The 27,397-nt window shown below is 42.2% G+C and overlaps 1 protein-coding gene across 1 annotated transcript; it reads left to right on the forward strand.

Annotated features, from left to right (window-relative positions):
- The first annotated feature begins 477 nt into the window (after positions 1-477).
- SERPINB5 (serpin family B member 5) lies at positions 478-26,506 on the forward strand. Its single transcript, XM_008519832.2, has 7 exons — positions 478-776; positions 8,606-8,780; positions 11,511-11,648; positions 14,291-14,408; positions 17,036-17,178; positions 21,732-21,899; positions 24,724-26,506. The coding sequence occupies exons 2-7, from the start codon at positions 8,613-8,615 to the stop codon at positions 25,114-25,116; spliced, it is 1,128 nt and encodes a 375-aa protein (XP_008518054.1). The 5' UTR covers positions 478-776; positions 8,606-8,612; the 3' UTR covers positions 25,117-26,506.
- The last annotated feature ends 891 nt before the right edge of the window (positions 26,507-27,397 follow it).

The raw sequence follows: 27,397 nt of genomic DNA on the forward strand, positions 1-27,397 counted from the left end.
CCTTTCCTGAGAGTGGATTCCACGGGAAGGGAGTAGGTTTCACCAAATGAAGGAGCCGCAAGAAGGCAGGAAAACTGGCCCACGCGAAGAGATTTCAGAGCAAAGCTGTATAATCCTAATCACCATATTTTATTGGGAACTCCATCAAACAATTTCTCTTATCACTTTGTTATTACATATTTTGCTAAGTATAATTTATTTCATTTATACATCCTCTTCTGTCTTTCATGATTGTCTTTCCGTTTAATAGAAAGCTACCTCTGGCATCTAGCAGAATGAGGTGCTGCAGTTACATAGAAAGGATGGAGGTTAGAGTGCTTTTTGTTGTGCCACCGTATTTGAGAAGTACGAATAATTATGGCCATCACATATTCCTTTTATTTCCTATAATACTTTGCCTTCCGGTCCCACATGGGCTACTAGGGTTGCCCTTATGTATGTATGTATGTATTTAGCCCAAGGCAGGATCCAGCGACAGGCCCTTCCTGCCTGAGCATGTTGGAGGCCTTTAGAAGCTGTGCAGACAACAGCAAGTTCAGCCTGAATCATTTTTTTCAATCATGGACAAGCTGCCAAGAGGCATGAGTAAGAGCGGAGAGCGCAGAAGTGGGCGGGACAGAGAGAGTGCAGATTGGGAGTGGTCACAGTGGGAGGGCCCAGGCTTCAGGTGAGCCCGGCTGCCTCTGCCCTAGAGAGCTCCCTCCGCACCAAGGTCCTTCCGCACCTCGCTTTCCTTTTCCCTTGCCGTCTGTTTTCCAGGAGAACTGTAACTCCAGGTAAGCAAAGCGGGGGTAGCAAGGCCGGTGATTTCCCTCTTTTTGGCAATTCTTAAAACATAGCAGTTATTTGAGCTGGTTGGAGATGGTGAACACAGTCAACGTAAAGGGTCATTTTCAAGGATGGGCTGTCGGTTTCAGTACTGTCGCCTATCACCCCCCCCGGACATGGGCGGCATCTCCAGCTCCCAGTCCTTTGAGAACCAGGAATGCCACGTAAGGAGCGAAATCACTTAACCATACAAGGTAAGAATATGAAGAAATAACACGGCTAGGAGGTTTTGGTGGTGGTGGCGCGCAACAGTGATTTGTGGAGGAGAAAGTATTTCGGGGGACACTTTCAGCCCGACTTTGGAATTCAGATTGAACTTGAAATGCTAGTTTCAGGAAGGGTGTGGTACTTAAATCTGGAGAAAGTGGAAAAGCCTTTGAGTGTCTGGCTCACCTTCCTGCTTGGCAGTGTGGGGCTGAGATCCAGGCTTCAGAACTGCTCTTCTTTTTGGCATTTTTAAGCGTTCACTGTTCACTTATTTGCAACCACATTCTTCATGGCAGAAAGTGTTCTCCCAGGCTGGCCAGTGGTGTAGTGGTTAAGTTTGCACACGCTCTGCTTCGGCAGGCCGTGGTTTGCCACTTTGGATCCTGGGAGTGGACTTACACACTGCTCATCAAGCCGTGCTGTGGTGGCATCCCACATAGAAGAACTAGAAGGACTTACAACTATGTACCGGGGCTCTGGGGAGAAAAAAAACCCGAAAGTGTTCTTTCTCCCTATTTCTTGGTTTCAGGATATTTGAAACAAGTTACAGATTTCAAATGTGTATTCTTGGGTGACTTTTCAAATTGATTGGCTCATAATTTCTTCCTCATAGACGTTACTGTTTTTACGGCTTCATTTAAGTGTATCATACTAAAGATCAACTGCACATGCCAGGCTGTTCCGTAGACTTGTAATCAGGTTAGGCTCAGACTCGCAGAGCTGAGGGGTCTTAGACGTATCGTAGCTCAGTCCCTCATTTTGCAGATGAGGAGTAGAGTCTCACAGAGGTGAATGGTGTCCAAGGCCATACAGCTTATAAGTGGCAAGATGTAGAATCCTGACTTTCAAACTCACAGCTCGTGGACTTTTCCATGACACCACGGGTAATCTTAACAGCTTTTTCACCCCCTACATCACTCAAGAGGTTTGGAATAGAAGTAGTGGGGTCCCAAACCTGAGTCCCCACCGTTTATGTGCAAGTGTTTGATGGGTTCCCTGATGGGTGGAGAGTTGGAAACATGTCTGAAGAAAAGATTCTCCATGTGACTCAGCAGGTTTATATCGTTGCTTCCTAACGCCTTGAATCCTGCCACTTCAGTCCCTCTGGGTTGTGGGTTGACTTTGAAGGGATGCAGTCTCAGCAATTTTGGTCATTCTGGGGTGGCGAGTTCTGCTCTAGTTTACTGTTCGGCAGCAGTGAGGTGGCTCAGTGGTCAAGATCTGGCTTCTAAACCAATGGGAGCAGATATGACCTCAGAAAATCCGAGCAAAGCAGAGGCTCCCCAGCCGTGGGAAATTAAGCAATTCACCTTATTGATTATATTTACGTTGTTGTCCCTTCCTGGTGACAAAGCACTTGCCATTTACACTTATTCATTTCATCACTTCATTAATCCTCATGATATTTTTTCACCCTGCAGAAGCTGCAAGATCTCCTATTTTCTTAATCCTGCTTGGACTTTTCTCCTCTCGAGGTTAGAATGTGGACAGGAGAGGCCAGGTTTTTGGGCATTCCATGATAGTTATTATAGTAGGCAGGGTTCCTCATGGCATTGCCTAAGGACCCTCTACACTAAACAGTTTTTTAACCACATCATTTCTCTTAATCTGTAAAATGAGGCAGACTAGACTAAATAATATCCACAATAACCTGACACAGTGAAAAATTAGTTTTTAAGGAAAGAAAAAACTATGCACATAGCTGTACGTGTGTGTGTGCTCATGTGCACGAACGCATGTGCATAGAAGACGATAGATGATCTATAGGTACGGTGAACATATCTTGTTCAAAATACAGCATATTTGAGAGTGAAAGGAGTACTATTGCTAATGTCAGGATGACAGACATAAACCAGGACTGTCCCAGGCAAAGTGGGACGTATGGTCAACCTATCCACAGGGCCTTTATCTCATCCAAATGGTCTACAGATGAAAAGTGTGAGGACCATTGGCTTAGATGCATTAAAAACTTTAGAAATCTTTCTGCAGGGCCAGTGAGAAGCTGCAAGTCTAGAGAAGTGAGCCCTCCTGGCCCACCTAGCATCTTAGCACATGCGTCTCTGTTCCCTTGGGACTAGTCTCTGAGTCTCTGAGTTGTGTCAGTTCTCTCTGGCATGCATTTGCATGGCTGACTCCTAACTGTCCTTTGGGACTCACCTTTAGCGTGACTGACTTAGATGTCACCGTTTCTGGGGAGACTCCCCTGCGATTTCTATTATGAGTGAGCTGTCTCCCCAAGTGCTCCCATGGACGCTTGTGCCCTCCATCAAAACACTCATCATACCTGTCACATGTGCCATGATACTAGGTTGACAACCCTCTATGTTGTGTTCACCTTTGATTGCTTAATGTTTAGCTCAGTGCCTGACGTGCATTAGGTACTGATTACTTATTAAGTGGAAGCAATATAATATTAATAGTTTCAAACATAAATGGCAGAAAGAGAACAAGAGCTTCTTTAAGTAGGAAAATCAGAAAAAAAGTATTGTGTTGATTTAAAAAAATGCAAGGTATCTTGGAACTTCTAAAGGGATAATTTAGGACTCGTGGGATTTTTGGAACTCTTAAGACTTCAGAGAGAACAGATGCCAGCAAAGACACAATTACTGAGGAGGAAGGTGGTAAGGTGTGGTCGGCCAGCAGCAGGCTGGGAGCCAGAAGTGAATGCCGGGTCTGGTTTTACCATCCTCACTTCCTGTGTGGGTGGCCTGGGAGAATCACTTCATCTTTGTCAGCCTCCCTTTCCTCATTGTAAAATGAAGGGGTGGGGCCAGACTAGATCCAGCCCAAGATCTTGTCCCACTTTAAAGGTTTATGATTTTAGGACATAGTGTGAAAAACAGGCAGCTTCGCAATAAATTTTTACAACTTGTTTGTTGCATTTGTATTACTTCCTAAACTTCCTTTTCACTTTTCTCTGATTAAAATAAAAGTGACTTTTAGACTTTTTTTTTTTTAAAGATTTTATTTTTTTCCTTTTTTTCCTCCCCAAAGCCCCCGGTACATAGTTGTATATTCTTCGTTGTGGGTCCTTCTAGTTGTGGCATGTGGGACGCTGCCTCAGCGTGGTCTGATGAGCAGTGCCATGTCCGCGCCCAGGATTCGAACCAACGAAACACTGAGCGCACAAACTTAACCACTCAGCCACAGGGCCAGCCCCTTTTTAGACTTTTAAGTTACTAAAAGAGGTAGTGTTTTCTACATTGGAGCTGTAATCAAAATTCTCTTTATTTGTTATAATTGTTAGGTTTTCATGAAAACCAAAGAAGTTATCTCTGTAACAAAGTAATAATAAAATGGAAAGAATCTGCAGTGATATTAGCGCTCTGAACACAAGTCATTAGACGTGGAGATTACCCTACAGGAATTGCTCATCTCTATTCTTGTACCTGTAATTTTCGTAGCATTTGCTCATGCAAAACAGTCCATGTAGGAACCTGATGCATTTTCCTGGACATGTATTGCTAACAATGCTGAGATTTGTTAAATTCTTTGATTGTCTTGCAGCCACAGTGAGGTGGCAATTGGCTGTGGCCAAAGTCATCCTTTGAACTAACTCAGAACAGTGTTTTTAGGTCACTTGGGACTAACCACTGAGCAACTGATCAGATTTACCATGCAATATCTGACTCATTACTTAATTGGTGATTGTTTGCCCCTACAACAATTCCCATGTACAGCCCTTTTCTGATATCTTTGTCAAGCAGCGAACGTTATTGTTGCTGGGACCTCAGATATGAAGGGCTGTAGGACCTTCTCCAACCTGAGGAGAATTTTCTGAGAAAGGAGCTAGTCAGTATGTGGATGGGAAGGCGGACCTGTTTGACTCATGCACTGAGGACTCATGCAAAGGAAGGGACTCTGAGAGGGAGGGACCACGACCGCCAGGAAAGCCTCAGCTGTCAGGTATGCGCTGATTTGCATTCTGCAACAGGGACCTGAATCCAAGCCTTGAATTGCAACACAGTGTAACTACATTGTGTAATTAACTGTAGGCAAAGCCACCACAATCTTGTACTCATAGAGCCATTTAGACGAAATGTATCTCAAAATGTTATAGTGAATGAATGAATAATATTTCACTGGAACAAAATGCTAACACAAAGGATTCCTTCCCCTTTGATCTACTTCGAGGATCCACGTCTAGGAGTTTGCAGTCAAACTCCCTCAGCTGATTACTCCAAGGTCTTAAACACAGTTTTTCTACATAAAAGAAATCAAACTTTAAAAGTAAAGTTTGGGGCCGGCCTGGTGGCGCAGCGATTAGGTTTGCATGTTCCGCTTCGGTGGCCCGGGGTTCGCCGGTTTGGATCCCAGGTGCGGACATGGCAGCGCTTGGCAAGCCATGCTGTGGTAGGCATCCCACGTATAAAGTAGAGGAAGATGGGTATGGATGTTAGCTCAGGGCCAGTCTTCCTCAGGAAAGGAGGAGGATTGGCAGCAGATGTTAGCTCAGGGCTAATCTTCCCCCCCAAAAAGTAAAGTTTGTTACTGACTGTGCCAAATTATCCTAATTTCTCTTTTTGGAGGGTAAGAAATACACTGGGAAGAACTACTTGTGTTTGTTAAAACAGTTTGTATGTTTTCATATTATTATTCATGTGAGTAGGCCTCAAGTTGTTGAAGCTTTGAGAGCTTCATGGGGATCTGGATTTAGGCTTCTTTATTTGGTGAAGAAATAGCTCATTCAGGCTTCTCTATTTGGTGGAAAAATAGCTCATATTGGGTTTTAGTTGTGGATGAACTCAGTATTATCAGTGTTCAGTTTGCTGCGGGAGAAAGCCAGACTTCTTGTCCTGAAAGTCTGTGATAGGATTCTCCAAATCTTCTGTGAAGTTTCTTTTAATTTCCCTGTGGTGGACATTTTGGTTAAAACACTCCTCATGATTCCATTTCTGTCTCATTGCCCTCTGCACACCTGAGGCTGGTCTGCTTCAACTGGATGTGATGTTGTCCCATGTCCTGACCCCGCCCCAGAGGAGAGAGAACAAGGTAGTGGACCTTAAAGGAAATGTGAGGTGCCCACCCTGACTGCAGGTTACTTTGTAATAAGCTTGTAAGGAGAACGTGACCTGAGTTCACTTAGCTGTGCTCATCAGGGGCATAAAGTGAAGGAGGAAGAAGTCACTGGAGATGACCAGAGAGCATGAATGGGTCAACACAACATCTTTTTGCTCATGAACTTGCTTTTACAGACTCGGAGATATGTTATAGTCTTTTTGAGTCCATCCTACACACAAGCCACATTTCCCATAAAAGGGAGAATTCTGAAGAAATATTTGAAGACCAGGGGCTCATTCCTTGATCTTATCATCACATCTTCACATTTTGAATTTATGTTCAGGTTTAAGTTGCAAAATTGAGATCATACTTGTGCATTTGACTCTGCCGCATCCTTGGGTCCTGGTTGAAGGAAGCCCTCTGTCTTGAGTGGTGATGCTTTGTTTGACATCAGCGAGCATGTCCTACATGATGACCTTCAATATCTTCAATGTCATGTGCATTCTTCGTGTCTGTGTGCTTGATGGCACAGTCCCTGGCTGCTTGGGGGACTGCTTCAAGCCTTGATCTATGCACTAGTCAACCAGGGGTGGTAATATGAATCCTGTCCCTGAGAAACACGCCATCCTGGGGTCAGGCAGAGCCCAGAGAGGCCATGCAGCTCAATTTGGCTTCTAGAAATGGTTATGCCCTGACTGCTCAATTTACTCAGGTGCTTTCAGGCTTGATGGGTGAATGCTGGACTAGATAGATAGGTGGACCTTTCATCAGAACTGCAGTTCTCAAACTTTTTAAACTCAAGACCCCTTTACACTCTTAAAAATTACTGAAGATCCCAAAGAGCTGTTTTTTTTTTTTTAAATTATTGATTACATCTATTGGTACTCACCAAATTAGAAATTAAAACTGGAAAAATTTTGAAATATTTGTTTACTAATTTATTAAAAATAACAATAATGTAACCATTACAAAACATGAATAACAGATTTTTATGAAAAATAACTTTTCTAAAGTAAAAAAATGCAGGGAGAAGAGTAACATTGTTTTTCATTTCTGTAAATCTCTGTAATATTTGGCTTAATAGAAGATACGTCCCACAGCCTTTGGGAAACTCCACTGTACATTGGGAGAGATTGAAAGTGAAAAGACAAATAATGTCTAAGTATTATTATGAAAATAATTTTGACCTCATGGGCCTACAGAAAGGGTCTTCGTGACTGCCAGGGGTCTAGGACACCACTGGCAGAACCGCTGAGTTAAAATAAGAGAGTTCTCAGCCAAGACTAGACGCCCGCCCTCTGCTGTCTCTGCTTTACCAGGCTCCAATGATTTTAGCTGAAGCTGCCCTCTCTTTTCTTTAACTCCCATGTTACTTGTTACACCACTCACAAGGCATGGGCAGCCCTGCATTCTACTTATTTGTCTACATATCTGCCCGAAGAGATTGCAGACTCAGAGAAGAAGGGTCTCAGTTGATCCTTATAACACTCGGTGTAGAGTCTTCCACATAGTGGATATGTACTAACACAAAAACAATAACAGCTGCTGTTTATAAATATTGCTACATATTGGGGGCCTGACCTTCACTGGGTGCCATTACTTACTATATTAGTCTCCTAGGGCTGCCATAACAAAGTGCCACAAACTGAGTGGCTTAAAACAATAGAAATCAATTCTCCCACAGTTCTAGAGGCCAGAAGTCTGAAATGAAGATATTGGCCGGGCCACGCTCTCTCTGCACGCTCTCGGGGAGAATCTGTTCCATGCTTTTCTCATAGCTTCTGGTGCCGCCAGCGATCCATGGTGTTCCTTGGCTTGTAGAAGCATCACTCCATTCTCTGCCTGTCTTGTCACATGGCCTTCTCCCTGTGTGTCTTCACATCTTCTTCGCTCTGTGCATGTCTGTCTCTGTGTCTTTTCTCTGGTTCTTGTAATGACTGAAGTCCTTATAAGGAATCCAGTCATATTGGATTAGGGCCACCCTAATGACCTCAACTTGATTAAATCTGCAAAGACCCTGTTTCCAAATAAGGTCACATTCACAGGTACCCAGGGGTAGGACTTCAACGTATCTTTTTTGGGAACACAAATCAATGCACAACACTTACTAAATATTAACTGGAACCACATAAAACTGTGATATGACTGTTTTGATCTATAAAAATTTCAACTTTATATGATTTAACCTAAATCCTAATTGAAACAATATGGATAAATAAAACCAAGGATTTTGATCAGTGCCTTCAACTGTTCTGTCCACTTGCTGAGGAAGAGGTGTGACCACTGTGCTCCTGACAGTGGCCACTGTGGCCAAGGAGGCCTGAATTTGGAGATTCCAGCAAAGGTGTACACACAGACGACCTCACACACTGGACCCTTCAGACCTTAGGACATTTTCCCAGAGGTTTCTTCAGCATCAGCTTTCTAAATTGTATTTACTGAAAGTGCTTTCTTCATGTCTATCCAGGACCATGACTTTGTTTGAATAAAATCCTTGCGTTCACAGAATGCAGTTGAGAATACCTTAAAGACGCTTCTGAAAAAGCTTCACCCTTGTCCTTTGTTCCAGGCCCACAATGGACGCCCTGAGACTGGCAAATTCAGCTTTTGCAGTTGATCTGTTCAAACAACTGTGTGAGAAGGAGCCAGCAGGCAATGTCCTCTTTTCTCCCATCTGTCTCTCCACCTCTCTGTCACTTGCTCAAGTAGGTGCCAAAGGTGACACAGCAAATGAAATTGGACAGGTAAGCCCCATACCTTGCGTCTGTTTTGAGTGGGAACAAAATTCTTAGCACACAGAGGCAGTGCCTGGGAAAAATGAAAGGGGGCTCTGTGGTCAGAATTGCTCAGGATGGAGAGTTGCGCCATTTCTAGCACTCTCTTAATGTATTTTTAAACGTGGAAACTTATTTATCTGCCCTGCAACCCACGTTTAGAAAAAGCACCACGTTGTGGTGGAGAACCTGGGGATCTGCTAGGTGATTGCAAGTTTTTCACTAATGATTGGCCTTTAGCAAGTTACCGGACAGCTTTCTATCTGCTACATTGTGAGGCTCAATCAGGGTGGTGTTTGTTAAATGTTCCACAGTATATATCCCGACGAGAAAGAGTGTAAATCCACACCCCTGTTTTATGCACGAAACTTATTTACAGCATCAGGGTTTATTTTAAGATGCAGGCTCAATTACATTCTACTCTCTAATATATTCTAAACTATAATATATCCATATTTGATAGGTATAATATATCCATGCTATTTCAATATAGAAATAACATTTTAAACTATCTACCTTCAAGTAACAGGGATAAATAAGAAGATGGATTACGCTTACTTATGTTTTAGAATACTCCCTGGGGCTTGGGTATCCCATTTGAGAAGAGTGAAGTAAAATGATGCTACACACACACATGTATATGTCTATAGGTGTATGTGTATATATGTGTGCATATATATAAAAATTATTTTTAGAGTTTCTTTTTGGCTTTGATTGACTATCTAGCTTTGTAAAATTCTTAGACCTTCAAATGAGACAACTCTCAGGTGTTATATTTTACTTTTTTTAAATTACTTTTTTGAATTGAAGTATAATTGACATATAACATTATATTAGTTTCAGGTGTACAATATAATGAATCAATACTTCTATATATTGTGAAATGATCACCACAATGACTTTGGTTAATATCCATCACCATGCACAGTTAGAACACTTTTTTTCTTGTAATGAGAACTTTTAAGATCTACGCTCTTAGCAACTTTCAAATATGCAACACAATATTATTAACTATAGTCGTCATGCTATACTATACATTCCTAGGACTTATTTATTTTATAACTGGAACTTTGTACCTTTTGACTCCCTTCACCCGTTCTCTCACCCCCCACCCCCCCATTTACTTTTAGATAGTAGGTGAAGGCCAGACGAATTCCATTTCGTTATTGTTCTTGAGTTGATCATTCTAGGTGCAACAGGATATTTCCTTCCATGAGCTCATTAGCATTTCAAAAGGGAACGTCTTCTTGTATCCACAAATTCCCCAAAAGTATGACCCACAGAATGTTATTTGGGTTAGCATGAAGAACTTATGCTGCAAACTGAGTGGGAATTGGAAAGGAGGCTTTGGTTGTGGGAAGAGGAGCTCTATCTTCTCATCTGTCCTCCTCTCTCAACTCCTCATCTCCCCTTCTTCATTTCTCATCTCCCATTAGAGAAGGGATAGAAGAGAACTTCCTGGTAAGGAGTCTGTTCCTCAATAATGATAATAATGAAGGTCTTTCCAGTACATGCAGTTGTTCCCCCAGAGTAGTTACTGGGTTCTTTAATTTTCTGGTCTTTTTACCTGTCATTAGGCATGAGAGTTACACACTGCCTTGGTCCAGCCCGTTTGACCCTGCTGTGCTGAGGCCGTGTGACTCATTGGCACAATGTGCCCATTTAGTGACGTCACCTGAGGTGCAGCATCGGGGCATGGTTATTAGGAATTAGGAGTGAGGAGACAGTCGCCTTATCCCGACATCATGTTTGTGGCACCATGAAGCAGAGGAGATGCCGGGTTGGAACAAAAGAAAAGGATTTAAGTCCTCCAGAAGATAGTGTCCTAGTTTTGAGTGGCTTGGAATATTACTATAAGAATAATTATTAACATTCTGAATCCATATAATGTTTTAGGTGCTTTATATACAGTATCTGTAATCCTCGTAACAATTCAGAAAAGTAGGTATTCTCAGTCCATCATACAGAGGGGAAAGTGGAGCCCTGAAGAGTTGGGCGAGGTTATGTTGCTGGTAGGAACAGCCTGGGATTCAAAGGCAGAGCTGTCTGGCTCTAGCCTACCCCGGGCAGCCCTGCTGCTGACCATCAGTGATGTATCAGCCCATTTGACTCTTGTTAGAGCAACTGAAGGGACTTCATAGTGCCTGGCTAGAGACACCTCTGTTCTGGAATCTGATACCTGCCTAGTGATTGTCTCTCTTGGTATTAATCTCTTTCTTGTTGTCTCTAAATTGGGTGGAAATGATAAGCCAGCTTCATTCCTTTCCAAGTTTGGAAAGCCTTCTGTATGAGCATTAGAGGTATCACTTTGGAGAAAGGGCAAATTTTCCTACAGTTAAATCAAGAGAAGAGTATCTTTATGGCAGTGTTTCTCAATGGAGACAGTTTTGCCCCCACCCTCCCCCTGGGGACATTTGGTAATGTCTGGAGACATCTTATGTTGTCACAAATGGAGAAAGGTGTGCTACTGACACCTAGTAGGGCTGGGATGCTGCTAAGCATCCTACAATATCCAAGACAGCCAACGCCCCGCCTGCAACAAAGAATTCTGTCAACAGTGCTAAGGTTGAGAAGCCTTGCTTTATGGAAACAATTGAGGAGGGATACACTGTATCCCCTGAAGAGGCTGACCACTGTCGTGCATCCACTGCAGTGGGCAGAGGCAATGCTTCATGGGTAATGGATGTTTTCTCTTCACAGGTCCTTCATTTTGAGAATGTCAAAGATGTGCCCTTTGGATTTCAAACCGTAACATCGGATGTAAACAAACTTAGTTCCTTTTACTCCCTGAAACTAATCAAACGGCTCTATGTGGACAAATCTCTGAATCCTTCTACGGTAAGTGGTTTAAAGCGATTAGCAAGATTTAACTTTTTCCTGGGAGTGGCATTTTCACGTGGTTAGACCCACATCTTTTTTTCAGTGAAGTTCACTTCCAGGATGCTCATTTAAGATTTGAGGCTTATTAAAATAAAACAATCCTAGTGGAGAGGTTGAATGTAGGGGAATCCGTTGCAGCCACATCTTCTAGCTCAAAACATAAGGAAACTCGTGAGCTTCCCTCTTCCCTCTCAAACACTCGTAGATCCCACCCTTCCTCTTAGCTCCTCACTGAGAGAAATGGAGAATGGGGTTATTGCCTCTCTAATAAATATACCTCCATAGGCGCAAGACAGCTCATGATTTAAATCTCTTTCTCCTTAAACAGCAGGGCACAGGGCCTGGGACAACATTTTAAGTTCTCCACCTCACTTGTTTATGCACACAATGTTCTGATGTTTCTCAAATCAATAAGAATAATAACGGTATGGATTAACAGTTTTCATCAGTCACAAATCGGTTTTGTTTGTTTTACTAGACTGGTCATGTGGGTATCTATCCAAGGTAGCTTTGGCAATTCAGCCATTTCTTGAAGGAATCATATAAAGAACAATGTAGTATAGTGTCCTTAAATTTGGCCCCAGCGTATATCATAATATTTAAACCATCTGTATTTGAAATATATAGCCAACATCCTACACTACATAGAAGTTCATTCTCTACTTTAGTCATATAGAGTTGATTCAATTGTGTTTGGATGGTCAAAATTTCAAGCTCTGCGGGGCCGGCCCAGTGGCATAGCAGTTAAGTTTGCGTGCTCTGCTTTGGTGGCCTGGAGTTTGCCAGTTTGGATCCTAGGTGCAGACCTCCGCACCGCTTCTCAAGCCGTGCTGTGGCAGGCGTCCCACATAGAAAATAGAGGAAGATGGGTACATATGTTAGCTCAGGGCCAGTCTTCCCCAGCAAAAAGAGGAGAATTGGTGGTGGATGTTAGCTCAGGTCAAATCTTCCTCAAAAAAAAAAAAAAAAATTCAAGCTCTGCAAATCTAAAAGGTAGACTACCAGTTAAACAGTTTCACACAGCTTTACTACTTTCTGCAGTAGATCTTTGCTTTTCTGGTTGAGAACTTTTGAGGACTTGGGTCACTAGATATTGTTGTGAGTTTACTCTTATGCTTGAAGACCCATATACACAGCCATTTTTCTTCCAACCATCACCTGGTGAATTAAAAAAAAAATATATTGAGGGGCTGGCCCAGTGGTGTAGTGGTTAGATTCATGTGCTCTGCTTTGGTGGCTTGCAGTTTGCAGGTTCGGATCCTAGGAGCAGACATACACACCGCTCATCAAGCCATGCTGTGGTGGCATGCCACATACAAAATAGAGGAAGATTGCCAAATATTAGCTCAGCAACAATCTTTCTCAAGCCAAAAGAGGAAGATTGGCAACAGATGTGAGCTGAGGGCCAATCTTCCTCACCAAAAAAATAAACAAATAAAATAAAATAAATAAAAAATTGAGATGTGAGTTGGGACTTGGGCATGGAAAAATTTTAAAAGTTTCCTAGGCTGTCCTTAAAGAGATGCTTCATACATTTTGTTGCTGGCAGTGAGGACAGTGGAGGCCCTGCATCTTGCTGAGGCTCTCTGATGTTCTTATGGGCCTCCAGCCCTCTCAGTCAATGGCAATACCCAGTCCTAAGGTTGGGTTGCAATTAACACTATCAAATTGGCTAAGGCTGTAGTTGCTTTGAAGAAATTCAAGGAGCCTTGTGCTTATGACATTTAATCAGCCATGTTTAGTTTGGTTGAACTTTCGTTCAACATTTTGAATTATTGCAAGGAATTTTTTTTAAGGCTGCATTCCATTGACCCTGTTGGTTGCCTATCACCTGCAGATTTACTGGTAATGGTACAAACAAGTGTGGGCTGAGGAGGGCCACCTGCATCCGAACTACCTGGGTGTTTGTTACTAGTGCAAATTCCTGGCCTCAGATCACTTCAGTCAAGATCAATAGGGGTGGGATTTAGGGTTTTGCATATTTACCAAGCAGAATTAGAGCCACTGCTAAATTCTCTACAGCACTGTGTTTCAAACTTTAACGTGCATTTGAATCACCCAGGAATCTTGTTAAAATGCACGTTCCGATTCAGCAGGTCTTGGGTGGGGTCTGAGTTCTGCATTTCTCGTAAGATCCCAGGTGATGCTGCGGCTCTTGGTCCTTGGACCCCACTTTGAGTAGCAAGAGCCTACAGGATTTTTATTTCAGTGAGGATAAGAGCTTTCTGCTCATAGAGTTCCCTTTTCTGCACATTTATTCTAAGACATACATATCTACATTTTAATGTTTCTGAAATTGGAACCCATGTTATAATTGTATACATTTAACATTGTGTTTCTTTTTTCCCCAAAGCTGATACTAAATTGATGGAGTCATTTAATAATCAATATTGTCTTAGAATTAAGGACAGGAAGCACTTAATACAAAGAAAATTCATTGATTTCTACATGATGTTTAAATTTACATAGTGTTATAGATTATGAAAGTGTATTTACAGTAATAGATATTTAGAAATCCTTTTGTTAGAACCGTGTAACAACGCAATGGTTTGACTACAGATTTGGCACTCTGTGATTTTTGTGGACCGGGTGTTTTTCAGGAGTTCATCAGCTCTACGAAGAGACCCTACGCACAGGAAATGGAAACTGTTGACTTCAAAGATAAATTGGAAGAAACAAAAGTTCAGATCAACAACTCAATTAAGGATCTCACGGATGGCAAGTATCCTTTACGGATTCTGCTATAAGTCTGTGTAAACAGACCCTGCCTTCTCATGAATCTTTCTGCTAAGCATAAAATTTGAACATCTGGAGGATTCCTTGCATATTTTGGGTTCACAAGCTAGATTCTTGCCCATAAAGCCATTTCAGCCATTTGGATTTCTGGGCATTTCCTGCCCCGTCTCACCACTTGGCAGGAATTCCTGGGGCGTCCATTGTAGCTTCCTTGCCGGGCTCTCTACCGAGCTGCCGCCGGCCCTCCTGGTGCCTGGAGGGGTGCGGCTCTCAAAGTACAGCTTTGGGCAAGTCACGAGCTTTTCACAAGTTTTTCAGTCTGGAAGTGAAGGGCTTGGACTAGAACTTGATGATCCTTAAGGCCACTTCCAGCTAAAAATTCTCCAAATTTATGAAGGAAAAAAACACAAAAAGGTCTCAGGCAATCGATATACATGTAGAATCAAAACAAACAAACCTCAAAAACAAAACAAACCTCAGTGGATACCTGTCCCCAGTCCACAGCTCCTATCCCAGCTGGCCTCTGATAGCCCTGAGTCTCTTCTGCAGCATCTACTGGGCCCTGCCTCTTGCTCGGAGCTCCCCTCAGGCCCCTCCCTTCCCCGATGATTCCTTCCTCCATTAAAATTCGCTGTGAGTCGTACCCGTGCTAAAGAGGACTTGGAGCTAAGATGAGATCAAGTGCAAATAAGTATGCATGTCCCCCTTCCCAGGGGATATATTTATGTGTATAGGGAGGGACCTGTTGGGACACAGCACCTAATCGTGAAAGAGTGAACTGTACGGATGGATTTTTCAGTTGAGCCGTAGTCGCAGCGTTTTAGGGAGGGACACCCTTCGGGGGCAAGGGAGACACACAGCCTGTGAGAGGGGCCCCAGCGGCTCCCTCGCTGCACTGACTCAGGAATGCTGGCATCCCCTCTGGAGCTGAGGCTTGAGGACATGGGAAGAACATAGTCTTGGAGCAGCCAAGACCTGGATTCAAATCCAGACGCTGACACTTATTAACTGAGGTATTTGGACTTGGAGCCTCAGTTTACTGAACTGTGAAATGGAGTATATGTTATCTAATGTAGTTTTTACATGGTTGTGGTGAGGAACAAATTAGATAATACATACTAACAAATAATATATGATAGTCAAGATGAGATATGGTAGCCATAGATACAGATACACACACAAATGTATACACACATACATAATTGTCATTGAAATGAACTTTCTTCAACTTTGTATGAAAAGAAAAAAACTGGTATCAATAACACCAGCTTAAGCAGACTTTTAAAATATACAAGCAAAAAGCAGCTCGTGTTTAAATTGCTGTGTAACAGTTTTGCTTTTAGACTTGCTAAATAATTGTATTTTCTCTCCAAGGGCCTTTGTTTTAAAATCTCCATAAATTTAACATTTTTAGTGGAGAAGAAAGTTTGGTGCAAACACTTCTGAATTTGGAATCAGAAGCTCGAGATTTAAGCTGAAGCTTTGCAACTCACCGGCTCCCTTATTTCTCTGGTCTTTGGGTTTCTTAAATAACATGTATATAATACATCATATAGATGGGACCGGTGACATAATTTGCAGGTCTCAGTGCAAAATGAAAATGCAGGCCCTTTGTTAAAAAATGTATTAAGAATTTTAAGATGGCAGAGCATTAAACCAGTGCAGGGCCCTCCCTTCACCTGCAGGTCACAGGCCCAGGACAGCAGGGGTGTGAAGACCCGAGAGATTAGGTAAATGCAAATCCTTTGCACAAAATGTCAATGCTGTTCAAATGTGACGACTTTCCTTTATCGAGGGATTATCACCATTGAACTATTTCAGCTGTTGGGGATTTGAGCTCTGTAGTAAGTATAGTTGTGACTGAGTCCATGGTGGTGATTAGAGCTGACCTCGAGGCAAACAGTGCGGTTTGGGGAGGCACTGGAGAGCTGTGGGTTGGAGAGGAGAGCGCTGTCCTGGCATCAGACATGCTTTCCAGCTGAGCGAACTAGGAAAGTCACTTGGCCTCTCTGAGCCTCAGTTTCCTCAGCTGTTAAATGGGCGTAATGATCTTTGCCTTCAAGATCATTGTGACAGAAGAGAGATAATATACGTGAAATGCCAAGGACAGGGCCAGGCGTAAAGGAAGCTCTCATGCATTTCCATTCTATGGCACAGGCTTTGAAGTTGGAGAGACCCAACTTTGAATCCTGACTCCACCCTTGCTTGTATGTCATCTTGAGCAAGTGACTTAACACCGAGTCTCAGCTTCCTCATCTGTAAAATGGGGAGAAACGTTTGATTTCGTGTATCTGATTGTCTAGCACACTGCCTGGCATAGGATAGGCATCCAGAAGTGGGAGCTTGTGTTTTCCTTCATCCTCCTCTTTCTTTCTTTTCCCTCCTTTTTTCCCTTCATTCTCCTCCCTCGGTCTCTTTGGTAAGTCTTGTTGTGGCAAGATGGAAGGAGAGAAAGGGGTCTTTCTGACACGAGGTGGTCTGGGCTGCCAGCCTTCCCTGGTGTGGCTCCAGCAAGTGTCAAACACTCAGTGAGTGGACATGTGTGTGTGTCAGATGTAGTTTGGAAGAATAACCCTGTGCCATGTGTGGTTTCCTAAAATTGTTTGCAGGCCGCTTTGAGAACATTTTAACTGACAACGGCGTAAGTGACCAGACCAAAATCCTTGTGGTTAATGCTGCCTACTTTGTTGGAAAATGGATGAAGAAATTTCCTGAGTCAGAAACCAAAGAATGCCCTTTCAGAGTCAACAAGGTATGTGGGGCCGCGTGACAAAGGATCCCAGCTAAGATCTGAAAAATTATAGCAACAAAGGGGACCAGAGGCATTTGCTCCAGTGAGGAAAATGAGGGCACAGGAGGTAGTGTGTCTTTCTTGAGATGAACAGCTGGGAGGCAAGTGGGAGAAAAAGAACCATAATCTAGAGACTCTCACTCTTTTCCAGAATGTCCTCAGGGTCTGAGCTGACTGAGATCTCATAGAATTTATTACCCAGTGGGTGGAGCGAAATCACCAACTGGAGAATAGCCACAAATATTTGGGACCATTAGCAAGAAAGGGTAAGAAAAGAAAAGAAAGAAACCAAACCCCAACATCAGAGGCCTTTGGGTCATCATTGACCGTTTGAGAATCTTCTTCCAGATGAATCAGTTCCTCTGTGATCTCATTTCTCACCTGTTAATAGTGAAGTAAATGGTTCTAATCCTTTAATTTATAAGATGCTTTGAGGGACTTGTTGGCTGTGAGGGAAAAAGTATGGCTTACTCATCTGCCGTGCTGGGAGTCGTTATGGGGAAGAACTAGAAACCTGTTGTGCAGTGAAGTCTCATTAATGCTACTGAGGTGAATAATGAAGCCATGTCCCGTGTCAAAGTAACTCACATAAATAGGTAAAGTACCTCTTCTATAAAGGAAACCAAAGAACTGAGACTGGGAAAGTGACTGACTTCTTTAGAGGACCTAGGAATCCCCAAGATGCTCTATGATGATGCGATTTGGTCTCCTTTGATGAGATCTGACTTGTGTTAAGAACGCACACTCAAACCTATGCTTCAGTTGGCACGATACCTGAAGGTAGCTTTTTTACCTTGGAACTCCTATGCATCAATTCTAGTTTTCAAGTTTCTCCCAGCACCTAGAGTACCTAGCATTAATCACTTTTGTTTTTGCCAAATATTGTAATAGCATCTTCGTAATGCTAGACCGCAGGAAGAAAAGACCTTCCAGATACAATCTATACCTGAGTTAGCTGGACTGGCTTCCATTACCTTTTATTTTGTATCCATAGAGTTATTCCTCTCCACCTCCACCCTCCCCCAAGTGTGCTTTCCACAGCGAAATCAAATTATTTATTTACTTATCTAGATCCCTCACTAGTGCACGGGCTTTTTAAGGGCAGGGATAATGCCTTATTCATCTCTGTTTATAAATTCTTGGCCCAGTCCCTGACACATTACTAGGTGCTGAGCAAATGTTTGTTGAATGAATGACCAATCCTTAAGGGTCAGTTTGAATAAACAGTCAAAAGCAGACAAAACCTGATTGGCATTTGGGACCAGCCTGGGGCCCTGTGCAAGATCCATTCAGCCTTTTCTCTGGGAGAGGACAGCAACCACTGATTGTGTTCCTTCCCTGCTCAGAATATCCATTGGTCCTAGGGAGGGAGCCAGGTCCTCCTTCCAATTCCTCTTCCTCGGTTTAGCCTCCCGGCGGATTACAGTGGTCTTCTCAAAGCTACCTTTGGGGGCAGGACTGACCCTGCACACAGGGGCGTGCCTCAGATACCAGGCACAAAACGTTAGACTCTTTAGACTCTATGTTTTTCATATACAGGTCCTTACGTTTTAAATGTGGCTTTGGGACTTTCCTAGTGTTGCGCTTTATCTGGAGCTGAAGTGGACCATGACTGAACACAGCTTCTGCTCCAAGTGGGGGAGGAGTGTTGGCCTCAGTGACGCTGACACGGAGTGTCCCTTCCTGAGTGTTTGGCTGGTGGCTGGCCCTCCGCCCTGGGAAGGGCTGACAAACGGGCCCTGTATATGTTTAAGTGAAACCTGAAATGTGTTGCTGATGGTGCCTCGCCTGATGGCCGCAGGACCAGCCCAGAGCATCATCAAAACCTCGGCACAGTCAGTGAGGACACCGTGGACTTTTGCGCCGACCACCCTCAGATTTGTAGTTTTTACATTTAAGAAAGTGTTAATGCGTGTCTTTTGTGAAGGGAGGAAGAATGTGTGCTCTTCCTTTATTCTTGTTATTAAGTCATAAAGCTCGATTGTTTCACATCCTGGAAACTCAGACTCTAAAAAGAGAATTAATAAGGATTTGAAGAGTCATTGATCTCTCAGTGTTTCACCTGACAAAGCAATAAAACAACTCAGGCTGCGTGGGGAGACACCCTCCTTTTGAACGCAGAGGCTATTACTTGTCCTCTGTTTCCTTTGACTTGATTCTCTCATCCCCTGAAGTTTTGCAGTGACGTTACTAAACCTTTCTCCTGTCCTGTGGTGTCTCCTTTAAGGGCTAGACTAAACTGATGGAGTTATATTATTAACACAGTTTAGCATGGTGCCTATTCCCACCAAGGTAGAGTAGATACACATACACACACACACACACACACGTATATAAATCTGGTGTTTTCTGAGATCATCTTTATTTAGTCCTGTTTTCAGAATTTATATCTTGATTTATGGTTCAGAAAATGGGATTACTGTATCCATATTCAGTGCTGATAAATGAAATAGATGACAAATTTCAGAGATCACAACAGTATGCAAATTCAGAAACTATTAGCAGTCTAACTTGATGGGGAATTTTAGACAAATGTATATCTTCTTTAAGAGAAATCAATGTAAAAATTACCAATTAATTTCAAAAGTATGTTTTTCTCTCATAATTCTGTTTCCGGTTATGTAGCAAGTCAAAGTCTTCAATTATTTATCAACCAAGTCTTTTAGTGAGCAACCACTTTGTGCTGGCGTAAACCAAATAATAAGACATGGTTTCTGCTTTGACTACGGGCTAGTTGGGTGGGGAGTGAAAAGACAGTCACATAAATAAATATTTCTAACAATGTGACGTGTTAAAATAGAGATATGTACAAAAAATAAAATAGGTAAGGTCTAGCTCCAAGAGTGGTGTGGAGTAAGATTCAGTTTACCGTTTGAAGATTTCAGATAGAAGTTTTACTGCAATATTATCCCTGCAGGGGTTACATGAAGTTTGAGATCTCTCCTCGAAGAGATTCAGTTAACAGCAAATATCCCATGGGAGGTATAAATCAAAATAATAAATTATGCTAAATTACTATCAGTCTTTTCTCCTTAGTATGAATTAATTTTCCTTCAGAAAATCAGTCACCTCTGTATCAGACACACAAGGTTAGATATTAATGAGGACAGAGAAGAGAAAAGGCCTGAGGATAAGACCCTTTCCCAGGCTCCCTGCATGATGGGGGGGGGGAGGGGTGTTGAATCCGAAGGGACTTAAAGATGATTTTTTTAACATTCTCATTTTTTAAAAATTACGAAATATTTTTTTTTTTTAAAGATTTTATTTTTTCCTTTTTCTCCCCAAAGCCCCCCGGTACATAGTTGTGTATTCTTTGTTGTGGGTTCTTCTAGTTGTGGCATGTGGGACGCTGCCTCAGCGTGGTCTGATGAGCAGTGCCATGTCCGCGCCCAGGATTCGAACCAACGAAACACTGGGCCGCCTGCAGCAGAGCGCGCGAACTTAACCACTCGGCCACGGGGCCAGCCCCTAAAAAATTACGAAATATTTTAAGCATACAGAAAATTATGGAGAATAATAAAACCCCACAACCACCGTTGCAAAACCTTTCTATTTTGCCTTATTTTTTTCAGATAGTTTAAAGAAAAACTATAGCAACAGTTGCTCTGTCTGTGTAGCCCTCTCCCCTCCTGTCTCCTTCTCCCTTCTTTTCCAGAGGTAACAGCATCCTGAAATTTCCGATCCCCTCATTCCTGACTAGGAAACGGAGGCCCAGAGAGGTTGAGTACTTGCTCAAGGTCACGGCATCTGTTTCTGTCACCAGGTTCTTATCTTTAATCTAGGCCCTCTTCATGTGCTCGGATCAGAGCAGGCGGAGGTGCAGGGAGGAGGTGACTGAGGGAGAGGTGACTAAAACCAAAGGTGACAGAGGAGAAAACAAATGTGATTTTGTCCTGCTAGTTGCTAAGTTTTCTTTATTAGGTATTTTGTTAGGAAAAGCTATATAAATGGGTATGTGGGTTTGTGCTAGAATTTCCTTTCAAGTCAGCTCCACCAGGAATGGTTTAAAGACCTTGTAATTATAGGTATCTACAAAGACTAAGTTAAAATTTGCCTATATTTTCAGTCATACCATCTTATTTTTAATGTTTTATATGAGCAAATATAGTATTATATTAGGTATAGTTCTTGTAATATATAACACGTGAAATTATAAAGTATGCGAATAACTTTTCAAAGGAAGTCATAAACTCTTACAGGACAGTCTCTGATGGTTTGGTTACATTACAGTTTGGATGCCAGTGATGGATCATTAAGCCATAATGATCTGAAACTATAAGAAAAGCAAATTTATATATATATGTGTGTGTGTATACACAGATGTGTATATATATATTTGTGTATATATATTTGTGTGTGTGTATATATACATGTGTGTATGTGTATCTATGTGTATGTATAAATATATCTATGTGTATATGTGTGTATATGAGTGTATATGTGTGTGTATGTGTATATATGTGTGTATGTGTAAACAGAAAAGTATGCAAACCACATTTCTCCTCCTTTTACAGACGGACACCAAACCAGTGCAAATGATGAGTATGGAGGCCACTTTCTGTATGGGTAACATCGATGGTATCAATTGTAAGATCATAGAGCTTCCCTTTCAGAATAAGCACCTCAGCATGCTCATCCTGCTACCCAAGGATGTGGAAGATGAGTCCACGGGCCTGGAGAAGGTGAGGACGGAGGCAGGTCTTCAGAATGATGGTGCCACCAGCCGTAGCAAGGAGACGTGTGGATGGTGCTGCGTGGGGCTGTGCAAAGGGCCCTGCCTTACATCTCACTTGCTTGGTTGTCTCCAAGGGTTTCGTGGTCCTTTCCAAGACTTCCTCCTTAATATTAAAACAGTCAGCATATATTTGGCACTTACAATGTGCCAGGAACTGTAAGTTCCCTGTGTGTCCTATCTCATTTAATTCTCACAACAATCCTGTGATTTAGAAAGTATTACCATACTCTTGTTTACCAGTAAGGGAACTGAGGCACAGAGGGGTAGGTAACTGGCCCATGATCACATAACTTGTTGGTGGTATGTAGAATCGGGATTTGAGCCCAGGAAGTTAGAATCTGTGGTCTTAACTCTAGGCTCGGGTACCTGTGATCAGCATCTTGCGTTGGTGTGGGACATTTGTTACAATCGATGAGCCAATATTGACACACGCTTCACTAAAGTCCACTGACATTAGGATTCACTCTGTGTCATACATTCTGTGGGTTTTAAAAAGTCCTTTTATACATACACATATATGAGATTGTATTATGCTTCATCTTACACAGGTTATTAGAGGCACAAGGTTTAAATACCAGTAGAAGTTTTATCTGCTGGTGAATGACGTTTTAGCTTCTGTTTGCACCATCAGCCCCATCCAGCCGCCCCTGGTCCACCTGTTCCCCCTCAGCTCTCCCCTCCAGTGGGCCTCAGCCCTTGGCTAGGAGGAAGGAGGGGCCCTCTCAGGAACCAGGGGTCACCTGCGTTATTTCCTGTCCCACCTCAGCACTCCCTGACTTTCAGGGGACGCTCTCCCTTGGTCTCCATTTTGCTTGCTACTTCAGTTGTCATTACGTTTTATCCACCACTTTATTGACTGAATTATAATTCCCATCTTCATTCTTCTTTTATTCACTGTTCTCTCTCTTTCTTACTCTGCCTCTCGCTGTGGCCTCATTTTTTCTTGCAGCCTTTATTCAGCTGTCCTGCACTTTACCTTACTTACTTTAAGTACTCTCAAGCCAAGTTTTTTCTTATTAAAGTACGGAAAGAGAGGAAATGATCTTCCGAGTCTCAGAAAGGGATATTCAAGAATACGTATTGTATTGGTTTGCTTTGGCTGCCATAATGCAGCACCACAAACTGTGGGGCTTAAACAACAGAAATGTATTTTCTCCCAGTTCTGGAGGCTGGAAGTCTGAGATCAAGGTGTCGGCAGGCTGGTTCCTTCAGAGGGCTGTGAGGGAGAATCTGCTCCAGGCCTCTCTGCTGGCTTCTGGGGATTTGCTGGCAATCTTTGGCGTTCCTTGGCTTGTAGACGCATCCCTTCAATCTCTGTCTTCACCTTCACGTGGCATTCTCCCTGTGTATGTGTGTCTGTATGTGTGTCCAAATTTTCCATTTTTCTAAGGATACCAGTCATATTGGATTAGGGCCCACCCTAATGACCTCATCTTAACTATAATCGTGTTCTGCATAATGGCGTTTCAGTCAATGATGGACTGCATGTGCGATGGTGGTCCCATAAAATTCATACCATGTAGTCTAGGTGTGTAGCAGGCTATACCATCTAGGTTTGTGTGTATGAGGCTCACACAATGACAAAATTGCCTCAAGATACATTTCTCAGAATGTATCCTTGTTGTTAAGTACCCTATGGCTGTCATTACACCTACAAGGACCTTATTTCCAAGTAAGATCACATTATGAGGCGCTGCTGGTTAGGACTTCAACATATGAATTTTTAGGGGACATAATTTGACCAATAATACACAAGATGGAGGAAAAAGCTTTTTTTTTCTTCTAAATGATCATTTTGAGTTATGGATGAATTTTCTCCTCTCTTCTCACTTCCAGGTAGTAAATGGGCAAGAGGATATATCTTTTGGCTCAAAAATTCTAGTTACTTATGATGATCTTTTGGTCCTGATAATCTGTTCTAAATGAAACAGTACCATTGAAAAAATAACTATAGATTAGCAAGAGAATCCAATGGTTCCCACCTCCATTAAAAAACGAATTTGTGACCAGCCTGTGACCTTGCCATCTGCTTGATTTTAATAGGTTTCACGTGAGTGACTTCAGTGCAGGACTGTCCCATGATAGTAATAGTCAAGGTATTATCATTCTCTGCTGTACATGTTTCTCCTCCAGCCAGTGGGGAGATTGGAAGGGCAAGGAACAATTTAAGATTTGCTCAATGAAGAATTTTATGACTGAACCATTTTATGCTTCATTGCATAGCTCTCATTTTTAAAATAACCAACTGAAATGGATGCATTCATCACCTGTGATCTTAAAGAATGATCGACAGTTTAATTCTCATTTAAAAATAAAGAGTAACTTTAGCTTTAATGTGAGTTATCAAATTTGATGCCATGCCTAGTACATGAATATTCTGGATTTCCTAGCAGAGAAATCAAAATAAGCATTCAAGAAATGCATAAAAACTCTTCTAATTTTATATTTATTTCACTATTATTTATGCAATATCATAATCCATGTATTCATTTCTATAGAGCTACTGTATAGAAAAGAAATGCCGTCATAAATTTCAGTGCAAAGCGACCATTGTTGTAGGGTGGGGTGGAGGAGAACAATGCTCAGTGGTTGGGTGGATCTTTTATAAGAGAAATTAGTCACATAGCAAAACCACAGGGCCAATGCCACCTTTGATGGTGCATCTACATGCTTCAAAACTGGGTTCGCAATGATGCTTCATGTTTTTAATCAAGCAGGATCTTTTACAATTGGAATAAAAACATAATTTCCTCTCCTTTTTTATCCTTCAGATTGAAAAACAACTCGACTCAGAGACGCTCTTGCAGTGGACCAATCCCAGCATCATGGCCAATGCCAAAGTCAAACTCTCCATTCCAAAATTTAAGGTGGAAAAGATGATTGATCCCAAGGCTAGTCTGGAAAATCTAGGGCTGAAAAATATCTTTAACGAGAACACATCTGATTTCTCTGGAATGTCAGAGACCAAGGGAGTGGCCCTCTCAAATGTTATTCACAGAGTGTGCTTAGAAATAACTGAGGATGGTGGGGATTCCATAGAGGTGCCAGGATCACGAATCCTACAACACAAGGATGAATTCAATGCTGACCACCCATTTATTTACATCATCAGGCACAACAAAACTCGAAACATCATTTTCTTTGGCAAGTTCTGTTCTCCTTAAGTGGCAGAGCCCCGGTTAAGTCCCACCTGATCTTTCTGTAACCTGGGCATCCAGAGAATCACTTTCTAAAAGAATTAATTGTTATTCTCGCTACATCAGGAAGCAGCTGGTACTTGTCATAAGTAGCCCTCACACTAATAGGCCCTTCTTTTCCAGTCCTTTCTTTTGTTCCCTTTTCTGCCTCATAAAAGACAATGCTTTTAATGAAAAGGAATCACCTTAAAGGAAAAATACGTATTCATTATTTGTCAGACTATCTAGGGTTATTGGCAGGAATCCAGTCTTCCACAAAGAAAATTCCTGTAAGGAGGATCTGGAGGATTTTACTGTCAGAGCTTTGCCTTCCTTCACGGGGATACAGAATGTTCCAGATATTCTCACTTCCCTGAAAGACTACAGAAACTGTGGTGCCCGGGATCTGCAAAACTTTCCTGGCTCCAGTGAGACTTGGGCACATGTACAGGCACGTGTTCAGTCCACAGCTCCTTTTGCTAAATGCTGCGGGACAAATGTTTTCTTCAAACTCTGATTTCTTGGGATTTTAGAAAGATAATATGTTGTGCATGCTGTATATTGTGGCACTCCATTAATAGAGTCTGGACAGCACCCTATAAACCAATACCTTAATATTCCTGCCACAAAATGTAGAATATTGACACAAAGCGAATAAATAAAGACTCTAAGTAGCCCATAAGAGTCAGATTTTGCTGCCAAATGAGCGTGCCACCAGCTTATGAAAAAACTTTGTTTTCAGAGCTTTTTGAACTTTTGGAACGTTGGAGAAGAAGTTGCAGACCTATAGTAGCTGAAGTGCAAGCACCTCAAGGGGAATTTCAGATCTCATTAAACATTCACTTTCACTTTTGATAGAACGCCCGGCCCGTCCTTTGGTTGGCATTCGACCGCAGGCAGGGAATTTTCACTGACTCGACAAGGTTTTGCATGTCTGACAAGCAGCAACTTAAAATGCACAGGGACGTTCACAGTAGCGCCTGAAAGAATCTGATGAGTGCTGAAGGAACTTGTCTCTTTGTCTAATGTAATAATGGGGAAGGAAGAGGAACTTAATGCCTTTAGCAAATATCACTAAAGCTATGGAAGTGTTCACGCTGCCTTGACATGTATTTTTTTTTCAAAGTCTATGGGTTTAGTTACTTAGAGAGCTAATGTATTAACTTACATTAATAGTAATTCTTAAAGTTGCTCTGATAGGTTATCTGTGTTGCATGTTTGTATTAATTTGCTACCAGAAGAGCACATTTACTGAAGATTTTGTGACATTCCTTCCTTCTGCCATTCATTGTAAATAGGTTCAACTTTCTCCTTGCTCTGAACGTTCAATATTGAATTTCTTTTATGCTATTGACAATAAAATATTATTGAACTACAAGTTTTGTTTTTTTCCCCATGAAGTTGGATTTACTATTTTGAAAGAGAACGAAGCCATCCACTTGCAAAAGCATTCCTGTATGTAAACGCTCTGTGGGGGGCATTGATGCACAACAAAAAGGAGCGAGGATAATTACTACCCCTATTCCCTTTCTTCCTGCAACCAGCTCTGTTTCCTCCTCCCGCTCCCTTTCTTCCTCGGGAGGAAAGGACAAGGCGAGTGCTAGAATGACTTCCCACCACATAATCGTCCACAATGGAACCAGAAGCCTCCAGGAGGACACGGGAATTTTCTCCAGCCTTTTTCACTTTGGACTCAGTTTCAAAATGTGATTTTAGTAACTCAGCTATGTATACTTAGAATAATTTCTTATTAAGTACATTTCTCTCAATGTCATGTACATTTGTTTTAAATTAATTATGGTGTCCCTGAACCCAGTATTCAACGCAGCCCTTTTCCTGTCCCTGCGGCATACTCAAATAGAATGTGTCTATTGAGTACAAAGAGTGACAAATGCCCCCACATGCTAAAAAAGAAAGACCATTTGGGCAGGATTGCTGAGGGTGCCCAAATCAGGTTTCGCCACTCTTGGCTCGTTATCCCCTTTCGCCACGCTACGAAATAGAAAGTATGGGAAAAGCTTAGTGAGTGTTTAGAGGAGGGCAGGGATTAGTGCCTCTTAAAGCCAAGTGTTCAGGGGGCTTAATGTGTCTCCTGGAATTTAGCAAGCACTGAGATTTTTGATTAGCTCTTGTCTGGAAGAGTCTAGTCCCATGGTTTTCAACTAGGGGCAATCCTGCCCCCTAGGGGACATTTGGCATTGCCTGGGGACATTTTTCTTGTCATACCTAAGGGGAGGAGTGCTCCTGGCATCCAGTGGGTAGAGGCCAC

This window comes from Equus przewalskii, chromosome 7 (genome assembly GCF_037783145.1).
Source record: "Equus przewalskii isolate Varuska chromosome 7, EquPr2, whole genome shotgun sequence".
NCBI classification, from domain to species: Eukaryota; Metazoa; Chordata; class Mammalia; order Perissodactyla; family Equidae; genus Equus; species Equus przewalskii.